General features: G+C 42.5%; 1 protein-coding gene across 1 annotated transcript in view; it reads left to right on the plus strand.

Moving 5' to 3' along the window:
• Positions 1 to 6650: 6650 nt before the first annotated feature.
• The window catches only part of si:dkey-119m7.4 (uncharacterized protein LOC560629 homolog), a 288631-nt gene continuing 273815 nt past the window's right edge, over positions 6651 to 21466 (plus strand). Inside the window, exon 1 of the mRNA XM_037686046.1 lies at positions 6651 to 7007. Within this exon, the coding sequence (XP_037541974.1) occupies positions 6657 to 7007 (351 nt within the window). The 5' untranslated portion in view covers positions 6651 to 6656. The remainder of the gene's footprint in view (positions 7008 to 21466) is intronic.

Genomic DNA, 21466 nt, shown 5'->3' on the forward strand with positions numbered 1-21466 from the left:
CTAGAGCCTGATTTATGTTTGGAAAGTTTTTGTCCTGTTGAGCTCTGAACTGTCAAAAATAATAACCTCATCCAAACCATCCACATGCCTGCTAGATCCCATCCCAATCAGACTGTTTAAAGAGGTATTTCCACTAATTAATGTCCACATTTTGGATCTACTTAATTTGTCGTTAATGGATGGTTATGTACCACAGAGCTTTAAGGTTGCTGTAATTAAACCTTTACTTAAGAAGTCTGATCTTGATTCAGAAATTCTGGACAACTATAGACCTATATCTAATCTAACTTTCATCTAAAAAATTCTAGAGAAAATAGTTGCAGGTCAATTGTGTGAACATCTACAAAGAAATAATCTGTTTGAAGAGTTTCAGTCAGAGTTTAGAGCTCATCATAGCACAGAAACAGCACTAATGAAAGTCACTAATTATATTCTCATGGCCTCAGACAATGGACTTGTGTCTCTACTGGTCCTGTTAGACCTCAGTGCTACTTTTGATACAGTTGATCACAATATTTTAATACAGAGGCTTGAACATGATATTGGGATTACAGTTACAGCTCTAAAATGATTTAAATCATATCTATCTGATAGATTATAGTTTGTAAATGTAAATAATAAATCTTCTTCATACACCAAAGTTAGTCATGGTGTTCCTCAGTGCTCAGTGCTTGGTCCATTACTTTTTACTTTATATATGCTTCCATTAGGTAAAGTTATTAAACAGCATGGGAAAAATTTCATTGTTATGCTGATGACACACAATTATATTTGTCCATTAAACCCAATGAATCCAATCAGCTACTTAGACTACAAGCATGTCTTAAATATATAAAAACCTGGATGACCCTTAATTTTCTCTTTTTGAACACAGACAAGAATGAGGTTTAATTAATCTGCCCTCCAGCTCTAATGTAAAAAATTGTGGTGTTTTTTTTTATCAGGACATGTCTTTTATCCCCCACATTAAAAACGTTACTAGAACCTCCTTCTTCCACCTGCATAATATCACTAAAAATAGAACCATCATCTACAAATGATGCAGAAAAACTGGTCCATGCATTTGTCACGTCTAGACTGGATTATTGCAATGGTTTATTATCTGGGTGTCCAAATACTTCTTTGAAATGTCTTCAGTTGATCCAAAATGCTGCTGCCAGAGTCTTAACTGGAGTTAGTGGGAGAGATCATATCTCTCCAGTTTTAGCTTCTCTCCATTGGCTCCCCGTCAAGTCCAGAATATAATTCAAAATCTTACTTCTAACCTACAATCTCTCAATAACCTGGCTCCATCTTATATTAAAGATCTTATTGTTCCATAATTTTCTAACAGAGCACTTAGGCACACAGGCTGCAGGTTTACTTTTGGTTCCTAGAATTTACAAAAACAGAATGGGAGGCAGATCTTTCAGTTATCAGGCTCCTCTCTTGTGGAACCAATTTCCAATCTCTGTCCGTGAGGGTGACACATTGTCCAATTTTAAAACTAGGCTTAAGACTTTCCTTTTTGCTAAATCCTATAGTTAGGGTCGGCTTGGGTTTCCTGAACTGTCCCTTAGTTATGCTGCTATAAGCTTAGACTGCTGGAGGACAAACTGACTACACTTTTCACACTACTGCTGCTTTATTTACTCTGCTCAACATTTGTAACTATTTTTTCTAACCTTAACATGTGTTTTTTGTCTTTCAAGTACACCTGGACCTATATTTGGACCTGGACCTATAGCTGGACCTGGACCTATACCTGGACCTATATCTGGACCTACCATTCTGTGTTCGTTTGTCTCTCCTTCCTGTTCTCTCAACCAGCCGGTCAAAGCAGATGGTCTCTTGTCCTGAGCCTGATTCTGATGGAGGTTTCTTCCTGTTAAAATCAGAGTTTTTCTTTCCACTGTCTCCACTGTGCTTGCTCACGATGGGAGACTGCAACGAAGCCAAGACTCAACTTGTCTGCTGGATTCCTTAGATAGAGAACTTTACTAATTGGCTTTTATGTGAATGTTCCTGTAAAGTGCCCTGAGACAACTTTGTTGTGATTTGGCGTTATATAAATAAACTGAATTGAATTGAATTAAAATATAATTGAGAAAGAGTTGTTTAAAAAGACTAAAAAGTTTTTTGTTTTTTTTATGTGCACACGGTTGAATAGCCAAAAGTGTAGCTAGGAGAACACTTTTCTCTTTCTGAATTCTCTGTGCTCTGCCTAATTCAATTCAATTCAAGTCATAAATACTTTATTAATCCCAGAGGGAAATTAAATGTGTTTGTAACTCATCATCCTGGTTTCATTAAAGAGTTGTTATAGATGCTGATGGCTGTGGGCAGGAAGGAGCTCTCGTAGCGGTCTGTCCTACAACGGATCTGAAGAAGCCTCTTACTGAAGACACTGTTGTTGTATGACAGTCTGATGAAGAGGATGCTGAGGGGTGTCTATAATGTTCTTCATTTTATGAAGAATCCTTCTTTGTACAATCATCTCCAAAGGTTCTAGAGAAGTCCCCAGAACTGAGCCAGCCTTCTTTATGAGCTTGTTGATCTTTTTTAAGTCACTTGCTCTGGTGCTGCTACCCCAGCAGATGATGGCAGAAGAGATAGCACCCTCTACAACAGACTTATAGAAGATATGCAGCATCTTGCTGCAAACGTTGAAGGACTTCAGCTTCCTCAAGAAGTACAGTCTGCTCTGTCCCTTCTTGTAGACGCTTCACTGTTGCATTTCCAGTCCAGTCTGTTGTCCAGGTGAACCCCAAGGTATTTATACTTCTCTACCACCTCCACTTCTTCTCCCATGATGGAAATGGGGTTGGACCTGTTCCTGTTTCTCCTGAAATCTACAATCATCTCCTTTGTTTTGTTCACATTCAAGATGAGATGATTGTTTCCACACCATGCCACAAAGTGGTCCACCAGTTCCCTGTACTCAGCTTCTTGACCATCTCTGATACACCCGACCACTGCAGAGTCATCTGAATATTTCTGCAGATGACAGGAGTCTGTTTTGTACTGGAAATCTGAGGTGTACGGAGTCATGGCTGATAAGGTACTAACTACTGATAACTATCAGACAGGAGATGATGCTTTGCTATGTGTCACTCAGAGTATGCATTGTAAAAAACAAAAAACTCAGCTTCTATCAACTCAATATCTATACACCGTAATCATAACTGTAACTGAAGGTAAGTTTAATCCATTTTTGTGATGACTAATACTGATGAGCTGTTGTGACCGTTTTTAATGGGGTTAGCTTCAAACGTTCAGTTGTACATATGTCAGTCATTTTCTCAGTATCATTAAAATCTCTCCAGGGTTCTTAAGACATTTTGCTAATAGACAAGCAGCTGTACAAACATGGGCAAAAACCTAATGGCTGCTTTGCCTTCGGTGACAGGCAAAAGTAATGTATGTCTACTTAAAGTGTGAACAGGTTGATTCATGTCAGCAGAAGGTGTGAAAATGCAAAAACATGTAATAGATAACATTTTTCTGGTTGCAATATGCAGAAGAACATTAAATCTTTTATCCTGATGCATGCTCAATAATCCAGGTAGAAAAATCCAAAAAGTTCAATCTGTTCCTCTGGACATTCAAAAAAAAAAAAAAAAAAAACCAAGGCAAAAAAATCTAGAAACGTTTCGTCTTTCATCCAAGAGACTTCCTTAGTCTGAGGTGCTGTTTTCAGCTCAGTCTCTTAAATAGCACCTTCACAGAGTGGATCAACCAGTTTTGCTGCTGACAACCAAAACCAGCTGATCACATGCTCAAGAAGGACCATCAGCCTAACAATGGATCATTAGCACACTGATGGCTGTTTACTGTTCACAGAGGGCTGAGTGATACTAGCAATCACAGCATTGTAAGAGGGGGACAGTTGAACCCGGAGGCCTCCACCCCTGTTTAACGATGGACGATTTCTTTTCACAAAGATGGCCTCCTTTACTCCTCTCTCAAACCATCGTTCCTCTCTGTCCAGGATGTGAACATCTTCATCCCTGAAAGAGTGACCGCTGGCCTGGAGATGAGTGTAGACCACAGAGTCCTGGCCTGATGATGTTGATCTTCTGTGCTGGGCCATCCTTTTGGCCAGTGGCTGTTTAGTTTCCCCGATGTAAGACTGATCACCCTCCTGACACTGAACAGCATACACAACATTACTCTGTTTGTGCTGGGGGACTGGATTTTTGGGATGAACCAGTCTTTGCCGTAATGTATTTTGGGGTTTAAAAGCCACTGGGACATTATGTTTAGAAAATAAACGTCAGTTTCTCTGATACTCCCTCAACATATGGAATGACCACTGGTCTGGGTCTGGGTTCCTCCTTTTCTTTGTGAAAAGAAATCGTCCATCGTTAAACAGGGGTGGAGGCCTCCGGGTTCAACTGTCCCCCTCTTACAATGCTGTGATTGCTAGTATCACTCAGCCCTCTGTGAATAGTAAACAGCCATCAGTGTGCTAATGATCCATTGTTAGGCTGATGGTCCTTCTTGATCATGTGATCAGCTGGTTTTGGTTGTCAGCGGCAAAACTGGTTGATCCACTCTGAGAAGGTGCTATTTAAGAGACTGAGCTGAATACAGCTCCTCAGACTGAGGAAGTCTCTCGGATGAGAGACGAAATGTTTCTACATTTTTTTGTTGATTTGCTTTGTTTTTTTGAATGTCCAGAGGACCAGATTTAACTTTTTTAGATTATTATCAGACATTCTCTTGAGTTTTTCGTGATTGATGTGTAATTACAGGATTTAACAGTGTGACAATTAGCCCCCATAATTGAAACATTAATGAAAATGCGATCATTCAGAACCCAAAACAATGAAAGTTGCAATGATGGGCAGATCCAGGTGTATTAACAAGATTCAGTGACTCCAGATAGTCTCCATCCATCCATTTTCTTCTGCTTATCCTGGGTCAGGTCGCGGGGGTAGCAGCCTAACAAATACACCTACACCCCCCTGAACATAAGAGGATCTGCGGTGGAAGTGGTCTCCAGCTACAAGTACTTGGGTGTACACATGAATGACAACTCAGCTGGAGCAACAACACCACCAGCCTGATCAAGAAAGCTCATCAGAGACTCTACTTCCTCAGACGGCTGAGGCGAGCTGGTCTGGGAAGCTCAGTCCTCACCTCCTTCTACAGGTGTGCAGTGGAGAGCATCCTGTGCTCCAGTATCAACGTGTGGCATGGAGGCTGCACAGCTGCAGAAAGAAAAGCTTTGCAGAGAGTGGTGAAGGCTGTGCAGAAGTCTGTCGGAGTCAGCCTCCCCACCATCACAGACATCTACACCTCTAGATGCAGGAAGAGGGCTACCTGCATCATGAAGGACCCCACTCACCCAGCACACACACTTTTTGCCCCACTCCCCTCAGGAAGGAGGTTAAGGAGCATTAAGTGTATAACCACTAGACTGAGGAACAGCTTCTACCCTGAGGCTGTTAGACTCATGAATCTCTAACTAGAATAATCACTGTGAAAAACCATATCATGTTGCTGCTGATCTGTTTCATGTTGCTGCTGATCTGTTTCAATGTTAATGTGTTCATGCGTGCTCATCTGCTCACACAGACTCATGTTCATGTTTGTGCCGATGTTCAATGTTTTTATGTTATGAGTGCTTAGTGTATATTTAGTTGATGTTTTTCTTAGTTCATATCTTAGATGTTATTACTGTTTTTCTCATACATTTTATTGTTGGATGTAACTGGGACCTTGTGTACATAATTTCGCTCCACCACATGTACCACATGAGGTGCGAATGACAATAAAGAAACTCTCTCTGACTACAGATAAAATTACATCAGCTTTTTTTTCCTATTAAATGCAGTTTTGTAAATATAATTTGGACAAGTTCGATTGTCCAATTAAAAAGTCCAATGGACCGTATACGGCCCACGGGTTGGGGTTTGCCCCTGTCTGGTTTAAAACCATCTCAGCTACTACAATACCAAAAATTAGGGACATACATGTAAAACTGACTGAGTTGTAGACATTTTTCTGTTTAGGTAATCAGTTGATCTGCATACAGGGATTACTTTCTGCAACTTTCATTAAAATGTATCTAATAGTTCATGAGACATTTTGTGAAATGACACTCACATTACTGTTCCCTTTTGCCTTCTGGCAGTAAACGATGTTTAGAGATCTTCAGGTAGTTTTTCAGCACCTCCTTACAACTCTACCTCTTTTATTAAAGGTTTATTTGAGTCAACTGTTAAAGTGCCACAAACTCTTTGTATAAAGTCAAAACCAGTTATCTAATTTATTCTTATAAAACTTTTTCTGGAAGGGTGGTAAGATAGAAGAACAGCTCGGCCTTGACACAACCACTCCTCCCACTAGCAGTAGGCACCTCCCCTCATGCTTTAAGCTCCTTCCCCCCCAAACGTCTGATGTTATATCACCCTCAGTCACACACTTCCCTGCAAAAAACAGTAGGTTGCTCTCAGAGTGGAGCACAACTCAGGTGTGACTACATTCTCCTGCCTGTTAATTATCCGACTGCCATAGGCAAATTATCGCCTTTCATAACAGCCTGCCTACAAGTTGTCTGCCTTTATCTGCTTCTGCAGCTTTTAACATTTTGTTTTTATAAGTGCTCCTGGACCATTAGATTTGGACCAGGTCAGTTTCAAGAAGGCACATTCTCAGTGGCTGAAGAAATGAATTTTGATGAAATCCTCATTGACATTGGAGGCTTTGGGAAGTTTCAGAAGATCTTGTATGTGTGGATCTGTGCACCTCAGATCTTCCTGGCATTCCACATGCTAGTGTCTGTGTTCACCGGAGCCGTTCCTCCCCATTTGTGCCGCTCTATGGCTCCCTTAAAGGGTCTTCCAGACTTCAAGAACTTCAGCCATTTGACAGGCCTTGATGGCCATCCTGATCTGTCCTGCAGTGCCTTTTTGAACCACAGCAGTGCTGCAGCTCCTGAAGATGGACACCCTGCTGTGAGTTGTCAGGAGGGCTGGGAATATGGCAAAGAGACATTCCAAAGCACCATAGTATCTGAGGTAAGTGGAAAAACTGAGGCCCTTTCCACACTAATGTGTTTTGTGAATATGGTTTCCTTTACAGGCCTGTACCTCACTGTGGGCTGGCAGCTTCTTTCTGCAGAGAGAAACAGAGCCAGAGAGTTTTGAGAATTACCCTAAATGTTAGAAAATCTGCACCACCTAAAATTAATTTTTATAAATTGTAGAAAAGTTTTTTTGTTGTGAAACCAGTATCTGCGTCTAATATTGTGAGTACTTAAGTTCTGCCTACTGCCATACACACAAGCATGGTGTTACATGACATTTAAAATGGTGAAATAACTGATTGCAGCTAAATTTTTGTTAAAAAAATTGAACATACATCAGCAAGTTGAAAAAATTCTAGAATAGGGTGAGTCAACGTCTGAAAATAAATCTGCTTAACTATTTAACAAGAGTAAAGTCCTTTGTGTTTCCATGGATGGACAGGCCTGAAAACTCTTACTGGGACCATCGTGTAGAAATGCTTTAACAGCTCAGGCTTCAATTTCTGCTTAGTCTGATAATTTGTTACATGTTTATGACAGCTAACACTTAAATTATTTACTGTAAATGCTAGAAAAGGTATGCCGTATAACACATGACTGTAAATAAAGAAGATTCTACATACATAAAAAGAAAATCAATAATTTTCAAAGTTCATGCTCAATAATCCATCCATCCATCCATCCATTTTCTTCCACTTATCCGGGGTCGGGTCGCGGGGGTAGTAGCCTAAGTAGGGAGGCCCAGACTTCCCTCTCCCCAGCCACTTGGTCCAGCTCCTCCAGGGGGAATCCCGAGGCGTTCCCAGGCCAGCCGAGAAACATAGTCCCTCCAGCGTGTCCTGGGTCTTCCCTTGGGCCTCCTCCCGGTGGGACGTGCCCGGAACACCTCACCAGGGAGGCATCCAGGAGGCATCCTAAACAGATGCCCAAGCCACCTCAACTGGCTCCTCTCGACGTGAAGCAGCGGCTCTACTCTTAGTCTCTCCCGGATGATTGAGCTTCTCACCCTATCTCTAAGGGAGAGCCCAGACACCCTGCGGAGAAAACTCATTGCGGCCGCTTGTATCCGAGATCTCGTTCTTTTGGTCACAACCCAAAGCTCATGACCATAAATGAGGGTGGGAACGTAGATCGATCAGTAAATTGAGATCTTCGCCTTTTAACTCAGCTCTCTCTTCACCACGACAGACCTGTACAGCGCCCGCTTCACTGCAGACGCTGCTCCTATCTGCCTATCGATCTCACGCTCCATTTTTCCCTCATTCGTGAACAAGACCCCAAGATACTTTTTTCATTCATTCAACCTTTATTTAAACAGATAAATTACATTGAGCCTCGAAGACTCATTTACAAGTGAGACCTGTTTGGACAGACAAAAACAGTTGTTAACTAGACACATGTAGGAGTTGGAGGCAAAAAAAAATCCTATCAGACTTTTTTCTTGGCTGAGAAAAACCCCTAATATTGAAAAAACACCTCGCACAAACAAGCACATATTTACAAAGACCTTCTGCAATCAGAAACAAGAGCAGTCAACAACGCTTATAGATGCTCTCGAGGTCACTGTAATCAGTCAATGTCCTTTGGTGAGATCCATAAACATTCTCGAGGTATGTCTTGAGGTATACTTGAACTCCTCCACTTGGGGCAGGACCTCCTCCCTGACCCGGAGAGGGCACTCTACCCTGTTCCGGCTCAAGACCATGGCCTCAGATTTGGAGGAACTGATCCTCATCCCAGCCGCGATACACTCGGCTGCAAACCGCTCTAGCGAAAGCTGTAGATCACGATCTGATGAAGCCAATAGGACAATATCATCTGCAAAAAGCAGAGACGCAATCCTAAGGCCACCAAAACTGATCCCCTCAACACCTTGGCTGTGCCTAGAAATTCTGTCCATAAAAGTTATGAACAGAATCGGTGACAAAGGGCAACCTTGGCGGAGTCCAACTCTCACCGGGATCAAGCCCGAATTTACTGCCGTTATGCGGACCAGGCTCAGACACTGGTCATACAGGGACCTAACAGCCCATATCAAAGGGCCCGGTACCCCATACTCCCAGAGTACCCCCCACAGGATTCCCCGAGGGACGTGGCCGAACACCTTCTCCAAGTCCACAAAGCACATGTAGATCAGTTGGGCAAACTCCCACGCACTGTCCCGGACCCTGCTGAGAGTATAGAGCTGGTCTAGTGTTCCACGACCAGGACGAAAACCGCACTGCTCCTTCTGAATCTGAGGTTCGACTATCCGACGAACCCTCCTCTCCAGAAGCCCCGAATAGACCTTACTAGGGAGACTTAAGAGCGTGATCCCCCTGCAGTTGGAACACACTCTACAGTCCCCCTTTTTGAATAGGGGAACCACCACCCCAGTCCGCCAATCCAGGGGAACTTCCACCGATGTCCACGCAGTACTGGGGAGTTGCATAAGCCGACACAACCTTACAACATCCAGAGCCTTAAGGAACTCCGGGCAAATCTCATCCACCCCTGGGGCCCTGCCACCGAGGAGTTTTTTAACCACCTCGGTGACCTCAGCATCAGAGATTGGAGGGCCTGACCCAGAGTCCCCAGGCTCCACATCCTAAGTGGAGTGTGCCGGTGGGATTGAGGAGGTCTTCAAAGTATTCTGTCCACTGACCCACGACATCCCGAGTTGAGGTCAGCAACGTACCACACCCAATATAAACAGTGTTGGTGGCATCCCACTTTCACCCTCTGAGACGCCGGATGGTGGACCAGAATCGCCTCGAAGCCATACGGAAGTCATTCTCCATGGCCTCTCTCAACTCTTCCCATGCCCGAGTTTTTACCTCAGCGACCACCTGAGCCGCATGTTGCTTGGACTGCTGGTACCCATCAGCTGCTTCCGGTGTCCCACAGGCCAAAAAGGCCCGATAGGACTCCTTCTTCAGCCTGACAGCATCCCTCACCAACGGTGTCCACCACCGGGTTCGAGGGTTGCCGCCACGACAGGCACTTACAACCTTGCAGCCGCAGCTCTGGTAAGCTGCCTCAACAATAAAGGCAAGGAACATGGCCCACTCAGACTCAATGTCCCCTACCTCCCCCGGAACACGGTCAAAGTTCTCCCTGAAATGGAAGTTAAAGCTCTGTCTCACAGGAGACTCTGCCAGATGTTCCCAGCAAACTCTCACAAGAAGTTTGGGTCTGCCAGGTCTGACCGGCATCCTCCCCCACCATCGGAGCCAACTTACTACCAGGTAGTGATCAGTGGACAGCTCCGCCCATCTCTTCACCCGAGTGCCCAAAACATGTGATTGCAGATCAGGTGAGACGATGACAAAGTTGATCATCGAACTGCGGCCTAGGATGTCCTGGTTCCAAGAGCACATATGGACACCCTTATGCTTGAACATGGTGTTCGTTGTTGACAATCCATGACGAGCACAGAAGTCCAAAAACAGAACACTACATGAGTTCAGATCAGGGGGGCCGTTCCTCCCAACCACACCCCTCCAGGTCTCACTGTCATTGCCCACGTGAGCATTGAAGTCCCCCAGCAGAACAAGGGAGTCCCTAGGAGGTGCACTTTCCAGAACCCCCTCCAATGACTCCAGAAAGGGTGGATAATCTGAACTGACATTTGGTACGTAAGCACAAACGACAGTCAGAACCCATCCCTCACACGTAGGCGGAGGGAGGCCACCCTCTCATTCACCAGGGTGAACCCCAAACACACAGGCAGCAAGTTGGGGGGCAATAAGTATGCCCGCTCCTGCTTGGCGCCTCTCACCAGGGGCAACTCCAGAGTGGAAGAGTGTCCAACCCCTCTCAACGAAACTGGTTCCAGAGCCAGAGCCATGTGTAGAGGTGAGTCCGACTATTTCTAGCCAGAACTTCTCAACCTCACACACCAGCTCAGGCTCCTTCCCTACTAGTGAGGTGACATTCTACATCCCGATAGCCAGCTTCTGTAGCCGAGGGTCAGCCCGCCAGGGTCCCCGCCCTCGGCCACCACCCATCCCACATTGCACCCGACCCCTTTGGCCAGGTGCTCACAGGTGGTGAGCCCATGGAAAGGGGGACCCACGTCTCCTCTTTGGGCTGTGCCCGGCCGAGTTCCATGGGTAAAAGCCCAGCCACCAGGCGCTCGCCCGTGTGCCCCACCTCCAGGCCTGGCTCCAGAGTGGGGCCCCGGTGACCCACGTCCGGGCGAGGGAACACCATGTCCATTTATTTTACTCATCATATGGGTCTTTGGGCTGCATTTTGTCTGGTCCCTCATCTAGGACCTGTCTGCCTTGGGTGACCCTACTAGGGGCGTAAAGCCCCTGACAACATAGCTCCTAGGATCCTTGGGACACTCAAACCCCTCCACCACGGTAAGGTGGCTGCCCAGTTTTGTAAAAAATCCAACAAATTTCAGTCCAGTCATCTGAATAGTTTCTTTTTTCTTTTTTTTTTGGAAAGGTTTCATACTTCATCCAAAGGACATCAGTCCTTTGGATCTGATGAATGAATTTGGTTTCTGATGGATCTGCATGGATCCATATCAGATATAATGGAAACAGAACATGACGGGCTTTACCGCACAGTCCACAGACAAAAGAAAAAAATACAGATGCTGAATATATTTATATAATAGTTTAATCTACTTTGTAAATAAACATGCCCCTTTTCACCAGTATAGAATAAAAGGGCAAGACAGCCCCTGGTTTACTCATGGGTTAGCTGATCTCCTACACAGGAGAGATCGGCTTTGGGCAATAGCAAGACAGTTTGGTTTGTTAAAGATGTGATCTGGCTGCAGGCCGCCGGAACCGGAAACCCCCTCCAGCCCACGCCCTACCCCCTGCTTGAACCCTCCTCGGAAGTGACAACTATACTAATCAATAAATCAAGGAAACGTCAATTAAGTTTTATCAATTATATTAGAAAAAGGCAGTAAAAGATTACAATTCACAGCGCTGGACTCTATTCAGTCTGTGACGCATTCACAGACCCGGAAGAAGAGCCCCGATGTCTCGTGTCATCATTAATTTATAGGGCCCTTGACTCCGCCCTTCGCAGAAGGGGGAGCTCAACCTGTCAGTGTATGAGGGGGTGGGACTAAGTGTGGTCGTATGTGTACTGACGTGTAAGGAAAACATGAGACAGTGCTTTAAAGCCTTTCCTACGTGATGTGGCAAGCTGATTAAACTATTTCTTGATTTATTTTCCCAGTCTCAATCAATCAACCTTTATTTATACAGGTAAATCCCATTGAGCCTCGAGGACTCATTTACAAGAGAGACCTGATTTCAACAAAGAAAGATGACAACAATGGACAACAGCAACAACAATAAACAGTTATAAAAAAAGCATACTACAGTTTTTTTTTAACAAATAGGATGGCTAAAAGGAAAAGGTAACAAAACAAAAAACAGCTAGATTCCAAGACAAATGTAGAAAACTAACAACAGGAACATGTCAGCATTGGACCCTGCCAGGTGTCCAACAGATTCTTAAAGACACTTAGAGAGGTCAAGGTCGAGAGCTTCGAGAGCTTCAAATCTTTTTGTAAGATATTCCAGGAAACAGGAGCGGAATAGGAGAAGGCCCTTTTGCCTAGTTCAGTCCTCATTGAGGGAACACTGCAGGTAATAATGTCCTGAGAGCGCACTCCGTAGCTGCACTCACGCAGAGACATGTAGGAGGAGATGTATGAAGGCAACAGACCAAGAAGTGATTTAAAGATGAAAATGTACCAGTGAGAGAGTCTGCGTGAAGTTAATGATGTCCAATTAACCAGTGAATACAGGGTGCAGTGGTGGGTACGATAATCACAACCAGTTATGAATCTTAGTGCACCATGATAGACAGCATCCAACATCTGCAGGGTTCTTGTAGGAGCATTCATGTAAATAATGTCACCGTAATCAATTGAGGGAAGGAAAGTCACAGATACAAGGCGTTTTCTAGCATTCAGGGTTAGACAGGATTTGTTTCTGAAAAAGAAACCCAGTTTAACTTTCAGTTTCTTTACCAAGTTTTCCACATGGAGCTTAAAAGAGAGATGTGAGTCGACCAAGATACCCAAATATTTATAGGAATCAACAAACTCAATGGGGACACCATTTGAGGATAAAATCGGAGGGAGAACTGCTGGGACCAACTTCCTATTTGAAAAAAGCATCCCTTTGGTTTTTTCGGCATTTAGGACAAGTTTGAGGTGAAACAAATCAGTCTGGATGATGTTGAATGCAGATTTCAAAAGCTGGAAAGCCTTAGCAACAGTTTTAAATCGACAATAAACAACTGTGTCGTCGGCATAGAAATGTATGGATGCATTAGGGATGCTTTTACCTACATTATGTATATAGATTGTAAAGAGGATGGGTCCTAAGACAGAGCCTTGTGGTACACCATTGTTGAATGTTAAATAACTGGAGGAAGTACCATTATGTTGAACACATTGCCTCCGGTCTGAAAGATAGTTAGAGAACCAACCAATGGTGTGTTCTGAGAAACCAATTTCTGAGAGTTTATGACACAAGATGTTATGATCCACAGTGTCAAAAGCTTTAGACAGGTCTAAGAAAAGTGCAGCACAATAATCCTTAGCATCCAGTGCTTCAACAACATCATTAAGAACCTTCAGTGAAGCAGTGGTTGTGCTGTGTTGTTTCCTGAAACCAGATTGATGTGGAGGTAAGATATTAAATGAGTCCAGGTAATTTTTGATTTGAGAGTTTATCAGTTTTTCTAGAACCTTGGCTAAAATGCAGAGTTTAGAGATTTGTCGATAGTTGTTCAGTGAGGTGGGGTCACCTTCCTTCAGCAAAGGAAGAACAAAGGCTGTTTTCCAAGTGTCTGGGATGGAGTTTTGTCTTATGGAGAGATTGAAGATGTGGGTCACAGGGACTGTGATGATATGAGCAGCCAGCCTTAAGAAATAAGGTGGAAGTTCATCTGGACCTGCAGATTTTTTAGGATCAAGATCTTTTAACAGTTTATTGACCTCACTGACTGAGAATAGAGAAAAAGAGGTGTGATTAACTGAGGATTGACTTGTAGGAGGGATTTGATTTGTAGAAGTTTGGTTATTAGGGGAAGTGGCTGATCTTCCATTAGTAACTGTGTCAAATAAAGAACTAGAAGCAACAAAATGTTTGTTGAAACAGTTCAGGATCTCGTGCTTATTTGACACAGGAACAGAGTTAACGAGAAGTTGTGATGGGAGGTCAGATGATTGGGGGCTGCCTGAGAGAGATTTGATGGTTTTCCAGAATCTGTTAGGGTCATTTAGATTTTTGGAGGTCTGAGATAAGAAATAGTTGCGTTTTGCTGCTTTAACAGCAGTTGTGCATTTATTCCTCATCTGTCGAAAACTCAACCAATCAGTGTCTGAGCCAGATTTTCTTGCTGCGGCCCAAAGATGATCTCTCCTGTGCAGGAGGTCAGCTAGCTCTGGAGTAAACCAGGGGCTGTCTCGTCCCTTTATTCTGAACTGACGAAAAGGAGCATGTTTGTTCAGGAAATAAATGAAATTATTATGGAAATAGTTCCAAGCGGAGTTCACGTCATCAGTTAACAGAATACGATGCCAGTCAAAGTGAGACAGATCCCAGAGGAATGACTGTTCACAAAAACGTTTCAAATCCCTTTTTTGAATTAATCTGGGCTTAGAAGGTGGAAGTTTAATATCTCTCAAAGCCGCTGTCACACAATGATCACTCAAAAGATCAGCAAATACACCTGTACCAGGGAATTTGTGAGGCGTATTAGTTAGAAACAGGTCTAAGATGGAGGATTTATCAGGACAATTTTTATTTAATCTAGTGGGGGAGTCGATCAGTTGGGTTAAATTAAAAGACAAGCAACATTCCTTGAATTTGTCACAGAGGGGGGTCGACTTACACCAATCAATGTTGAGATCTCCAGCCAAAAAGACCGCTGTGAATTTTAAATTAGCAAGGAATTCCTTGATGGCATTTAATGCCCAGGTGAAGCTGAGGGTGGTCGATAGCAGCAGACTACAGTTAAAATCTGGCCTCCATTCAAGGTGATGTTTACAGATAAGGCTTCGAACTGGTGTGGAATTGTTTTGGAAGACACAAGACTTGAAACCAGAGAATCTCTAATGTAAATAATGACTCCACCCCCCCTTTTTTGACGATCACAGCGGTAGATGTTAAATCCATTGATTGCCAGGTCATTATTCATTACAGATTTGTTGAGCCAGGATTCAGAAATAAAGATAACATCTGCCCCAGAAGAACTGACCAGGATTTTCACAGCATCAAGTTTTTTCAGAAGGCTACGAGCGTTTACATGCAGAAAATGAAGCCCAGAGGCATTTTTAAAGTCATTTGGTGTGCTATAATTAGTGGGGGGTCCAGGGTTGGGCTGAATCCCTGAGAGCAGTAACAACATTATTATCAGACATTTTCTTGAGTTTTTTGTGACTGATGTGTAATTACAGGAGTTAACAGTGTGACAATTAGCCCCCATAATCGAACCATGAGAAACATTAATGAAGACGTGATCATTCAGAACCCAAAAACAGTGAAAGTTACAGTGATGGACAGATTCAGGTGTATTAACAAGATTCAGTGACTCCAGATAATCTGAGAACTGAAAATAGTGACAGTAATATGAATGATGCAGAAAAGTTTCAGACCATAAAACGTCACAGTTCAAATGGGCAAACAAACCCGACGAGGTGGCCCAACTGAAGTTTGAGTTGGGCTGAGGGGGGCTCCGGCCCCCCAGTGAAGATGGATGGATGGATGAATGGATAGACGGATGGATGCTCCCATGAGAAACAGAAGCTGGGTCCAGAATCAACAGGCTGAAACAGAAACAGATAATTTGCAGCAAATAGCAGAGCGAGCTGCCAGAAAATCCTCCTGAAGTGAAAAACATGATCCTAACTCGTTTCAGGTCAACAGGGGCCAACAGCGTGATCCGGAATAAAATTAATTATTATCCAGGTGAGTTTGGATGGAGGCCTGAGCAACTCCGATACAAACTCCGAACTTCACTCGAGGACCACGCAGACCCGCTCCTTCACGCTACTCCTCCACGCTGCTTCTCCACGCTGCTCCTCCGCTTCTCAGCACCCGACAGCACGGGGCACCCCCCCGTGAAAAGCGAGACTGACCGGAGAGGCTGAGGCTGAAGTCGGCAACTGGTCCGGACCGGTTCTGCTCCAGTTCGGCTCCGGCGCTCCAAGCACGAGAGACGAAGAGGCTGAAGATATCCCTGGCCCGGTTCTGCTCAGGTCCGGCGGCCCAGTCTGGCAGCGCGGTTCTGCTCCGGTCCGGCGGCCAAGTCCGGCGGCGCGGTTCTGCTCTGGTCCGGCGGCGCTTCAAAGCACCGGAGCGTCTCCTCCAGGTGAACACAACGACTCCACGGAGGTGGATCGTCCTTCAGTAAAAAGTAACGGGCTGCTCACTGAAGCTGAGACCAGCTCTGTAGAAGACGAATTCCCCCACAGCCACCTCGGTTCGGTTCTGGTCCAATTCGACGGACACAGGTACACTTCCCCCACACCTATGGAGACACCAAGAGGGCCAGTCCAGCTGAAAACGAGCGAAATACCACCCGGCGATATTTGTCGGAACCAGGTAGAACCACAAAGGTCCAGATAAGAGTTCGTTAAGGTCCAGAGAGAGAGAGAAAAAACACCGGACCTTCGTGCGTCGACTCCCCAGCTCGAGGGGTCACCTGGCCGGCAGGGTGCGCTTAGAGTGATCGGTGGGGGGGAGCGGCCGATCGGTCCTGGGCCAAAATATATATATATATATATATATTTTTTTGGGACGGTCCCGTCCGGCTCTCTGAGTCACTGAACACCGAATTCGGTTGGAAGGAGGACCAGCTTTAGTCTGGTTCGAAAAACGGGTCAGTTTGATGATAATAGACTGCAGAGGATACAGTACAATAAAGGCTCAATACAGGCTTCAATACAGGCTCCTAAAGAGCCATCTGGTGGCTGCTCACCCATTTCTTATAACCTTGGTCCAAGATAACGAGACATTGATTTTCCTTTTGTTTTGACTATAGAAGTCAGTGTTAGCTTAACCACAACGACAACGCACACATATACACACTATATTTTTATCAGCACTCCGAGGCTATAAACATATACCATACCATACCAATTTATTTATATAGCACTTAAAACAGCAACAAGGCCAACCAAAGTGCTGTACAAAAGAACCAAACATGCACAGCAGACAGGAAAACATAAAATAGAAATACAGATACAAATAGCAGCAGAAGCTAACTAAAATGGCCAACAGAGTAGAGAACAGACCGGACCAAAACAAATCACACCGTGTTAAAGGCAAGCGAATAGAAGTGGGTCTTCAAGCGAGACTTAAATATATACCGCATTATACTTTTTCTTTAAAAACAAAACTTCTAAAATGTCCCTCAACTGCCTATTCTAATAACTAACCTGACCCTATTACTAATAATGAATTCACAATGTTCTACAGATCTCTCCTGGACTTCTGCATGTCTCCCCTGGACTTACGCATGTCTCCCTTGGACTGCATACCTTGTATTATAGGTGTATATTTTAAAAGATCCTCCCTTTTCAATAAGCACTGCCATATTCAACATGTCGTATATTGCTGTGCTCTTTGACCAGTCTGTGTTCATACGTAGATGCAGACCCAGAGGGGACTATCACCAAACAGGATATCCGGGACGACAACATCTTTCAGAGAGTTAGCAAGGCTCTGCACAGGCACCCGAAACTTAGTAAAGTTTCTTCGAACTGTCAGAACGACCCACACCTCTTAACGCTTTCCCGACGTTCATGTATTAACGTGTTTCTAGTAAACAGCGATGGGCAGTTACACCCGGAACATCTTCGGACTGCGCTCGCTTCCTATAAAGATCTTATGGTCAGCAGAAATGACAATAAAATTTTCACGCGGGGCTGTAAACCTCCAGTCACGCCGTTTGTTTAATCTAATCTAAAATCAAACGAAAGTTCATGTGCAGGCTTTTAAATCAACCGGACGATTCTTATTTTCAGGGATAAAATAGCATTTGGCGTGTTCATAACATTGTCGGACCACTTCCACTTAGCAAATTGCTAACGTTTCTAGTCCGTTCCCACGCGCGTCCTAGCAAGAAAACGTCCCGTATATAAAATTTACGTCCGATAAATAAAATAAAAAATCCAATATTATACTGTAACGTTCCACTGCCTTTTAGTCCACTAAACTGCGTACATCGGACCGAAGGCAGAGCAGCCTGACCGTCCTTATGGGACACGCAGAAATTCGATGTAACAGGTTTCCCGCTTACCTTGAGATGATAATAGCCGGCTCATTCAGTCTGCTCTGACTCTGTTCACCTGCCGCTGTGTCACCATTAAATAATAATAAAAATTGAGCTACCACCTCTAAAATGGAAGGCCAGGTCACGGCACCAACTGTTAAAGACGTGATCTGGCTGCGGGCCGCTGAAACCCCCTCCAGCCCACATCCTACCCCCGGCTTGAACCCTCCTCAGAAGTGGCAACTATACTAATCAATAAATCAAGGAAAAGTCAATTAAGTTTTATCAATTATATTAGAAAAAGGCAGTAAAATATTACAATTCACAGCGCTGGACTCTATTCAGTCTGTGACGCGTTCACAGACCCGGAAGAAGAGCCCCGATGTCTCGTGTCATCATTAATTTATAGGGCCCTAGACTCAGCCCTTCACAGAAGGTGGAGCTCAACCTGTCAGTGTTTGAGGGGGCGGGACTAAGTGTGGTCTTATGTGTATTGACGTGTAAGGAAAACATGAGACGGTGCTTTAAAGCCTGTCCTACGTGATGTGGCAAGCTGATTAAACTATTTCTTGACAGATATTGAATTATCAGAGAGACTCTCTTAAGAGTTTGCTGGCCCAGTTTAACCCAGTCAGAACCGGCTCACAATTTCATTATAAACCCTCTCTGAGCAGATCAAACTCATAAAACCAGTCTAGATTGAAAATATCTTAACAGATTCATACACTGGTTGCATTTTTGACAGCTGAGGAATCATTGTACAGCTTCCATCAAAGATGTAAGACATAACTATTTCCTATATCCAAAAAAGTTCAATCTGGTCCTCTGGACATTCAAAAAAACCAAAAAACAAAGCAAAAAAATGTAGATACATTTTGTCTTTCATCTGAAAGTCTTCCTTAGTCTGAGGTGCTGTATTCAGCTCAGTCTCTTAAATAGCACCTTCTCAGAGTGGATCAACCAGTTTTGCTGCTAACAACCAAAACCAGCTGCTCACATGCTCAAGAAGGACCATCAGCATAACAATGGATCATTAGCACACTGATGGCTGTTTACTTTTTTTTTTAAATTAAATTTATTCATTTTAAAATACAACACAAAAAAAACAATAATGCAAACTAAGTTTATATAATATATAAATTAAATGAAGGGTAGCAGAAGGAAGAAAAAAATCTTATTTTATCTGCCCCCTCTTACAATAATTCAAATCAAACAACAATCATCTGTAAGTACCTAAACAAAGAAAAAAAGAACAATTCACAATACTTTTCGAACTATAATGCAACATACATAACAGTATTTCATATATATTTTTGCAGTAGTCCATTTTTAATTATTTTCTTAAAAGTAATCGTTGTTTTTGCATTTTTCACTTCAGTTTTCAAACCATTCCACAATCTAATTCCCTGGATTGAGGTTGACCGACCCTTCAAACTGGTTCTATATCTTGGTTTAACAAATATTTCCTTTCCCTTGAGATTACAACAGCTTTGTCGCTTAATGAAATATATTTGGATATTCACAGGTAGTTCATTTATATGAGCTCTATACATAACTAGTAAAATATTATAATCCACCAAGTCATGGAACTTCAATATTTTCAGTTGATGAAATAATGTGCTAGATGGGTGACAGTAATGTTTTCTAGTGATTATTCTTACTGCTCTTTTCTGCAGCAAGAAAACAGGTTACGTAAATGTTTTACATGCTTTTCCCCAAACATCAATACAATAAATTATATGTGGGACAATAACTGTGTTATATACAGGGCCTTATCATTTAACAAGTTCCTGACTTTGTATAATACTGCAATAGTTTTGGCTATCTTTATCCTTACAGAGTTTATGTGATGTTTCCACGTCAATTTGTCATCAATGACAACACCCAAAAACTTCATTTCACTTACATGACATATCTCAACACCATCAATCGTAAATGGAACATCAATAATTTCCTTTTTTTTACTGAATATCATATACTTAGTTTTACTTATATTTAATGATAATTTATTTAGTTTAAACCAATCTTGTATTTTAACAAATTCTGCCGTCATCAACTCAAACATCTGTTCCATAGCTTTACCAAAATAAAAAAAGTGGTATCATCAGCAAATAGGATACATTAAGGAGATCTGACACTTTTACCAATTCATTAACATACAGAATAAATAGTTTTGGTCCAAGTACAGAACCCTGAGGGACTCCACATGTAATATTACAGAGGTTGGATCTTACATCATTTATTTGCACAAATTGTTTTCTATTTCTTAAATAACTAGATACCCACTGTAATGCTGGTCCTCTAACATCGTATTTACTTAATTTGTCAATGAGAATAGTATGATCAATCGTATCAAAAGCCTTTTTTAAATCAACAAAAATACTTAAACAATTTTGTTTTTGATCCATAGCAGTAGTTATTTGTTCCATAAATTCCATGATAGCCATTGACGTAGAGTTTTTTGCTCTGAAACCATACTGACTATTACTCAGAATATTTTGTTTATCAATAAATTGGTCTAATCTAATCACACAGTTTTTCTAAAATTTTTGATAACTGTGGTAAAAGGGATATTGGTCTATAATTGTTAAATGTACTTTTATCACCTTCCTTAAAAAGAGGTATTACTTTGGCTATTTTCACATTATCTGGAAATGTTCCTGTTGTAAATAATAAATTACATATATATGTAAAAGGCTCAATAATATGACTCATTATATCCTTCACCAGCTTCATGTCCATATCAACCCAGTCTTTTGATCTCTTATCAGTACATTTATTAACTACATTCATTATTTCTTCTTTGTCGATTTCCTTAAGATAAATACTGTTTGCACAACTAATAATTGGATGGTTCACTATATTATTTACTTTAGGTCTTTTGTCTGCAAGATTTGATCCAACATTCACAAAATATTGATTAAATCCATTAACAATTTCATTATCATCATAAATTTCACCATTATCTTTTACAAAATGTTGTGAGATACCAATCTTTGATTTATGATTCTTCAAAACATTATTCATTACTCGCCATGTTGCTTTAATATCACCATTACTTTTATTTAATAAACCACTATAATATTCCTTTTTGTGTTTTCTTATAATTCCTACTAATTTGTTTTTATACCGCTTATATTTTTCTTCAGATTCTTGTGTTCTTGATTTTAGAAAGCATGAGTACAAATAGTTCTTTTTTTT

This window comes from Nematolebias whitei, chromosome 12 (genome assembly GCF_014905685.2).
Source record: "Nematolebias whitei isolate Nwh7 chromosome 12, NemWhi1, whole genome shotgun sequence".
In the NCBI taxonomy this organism is placed as follows: Eukaryota; Metazoa; Chordata; class Actinopteri; order Cyprinodontiformes; family Rivulidae; genus Nematolebias; species Nematolebias whitei.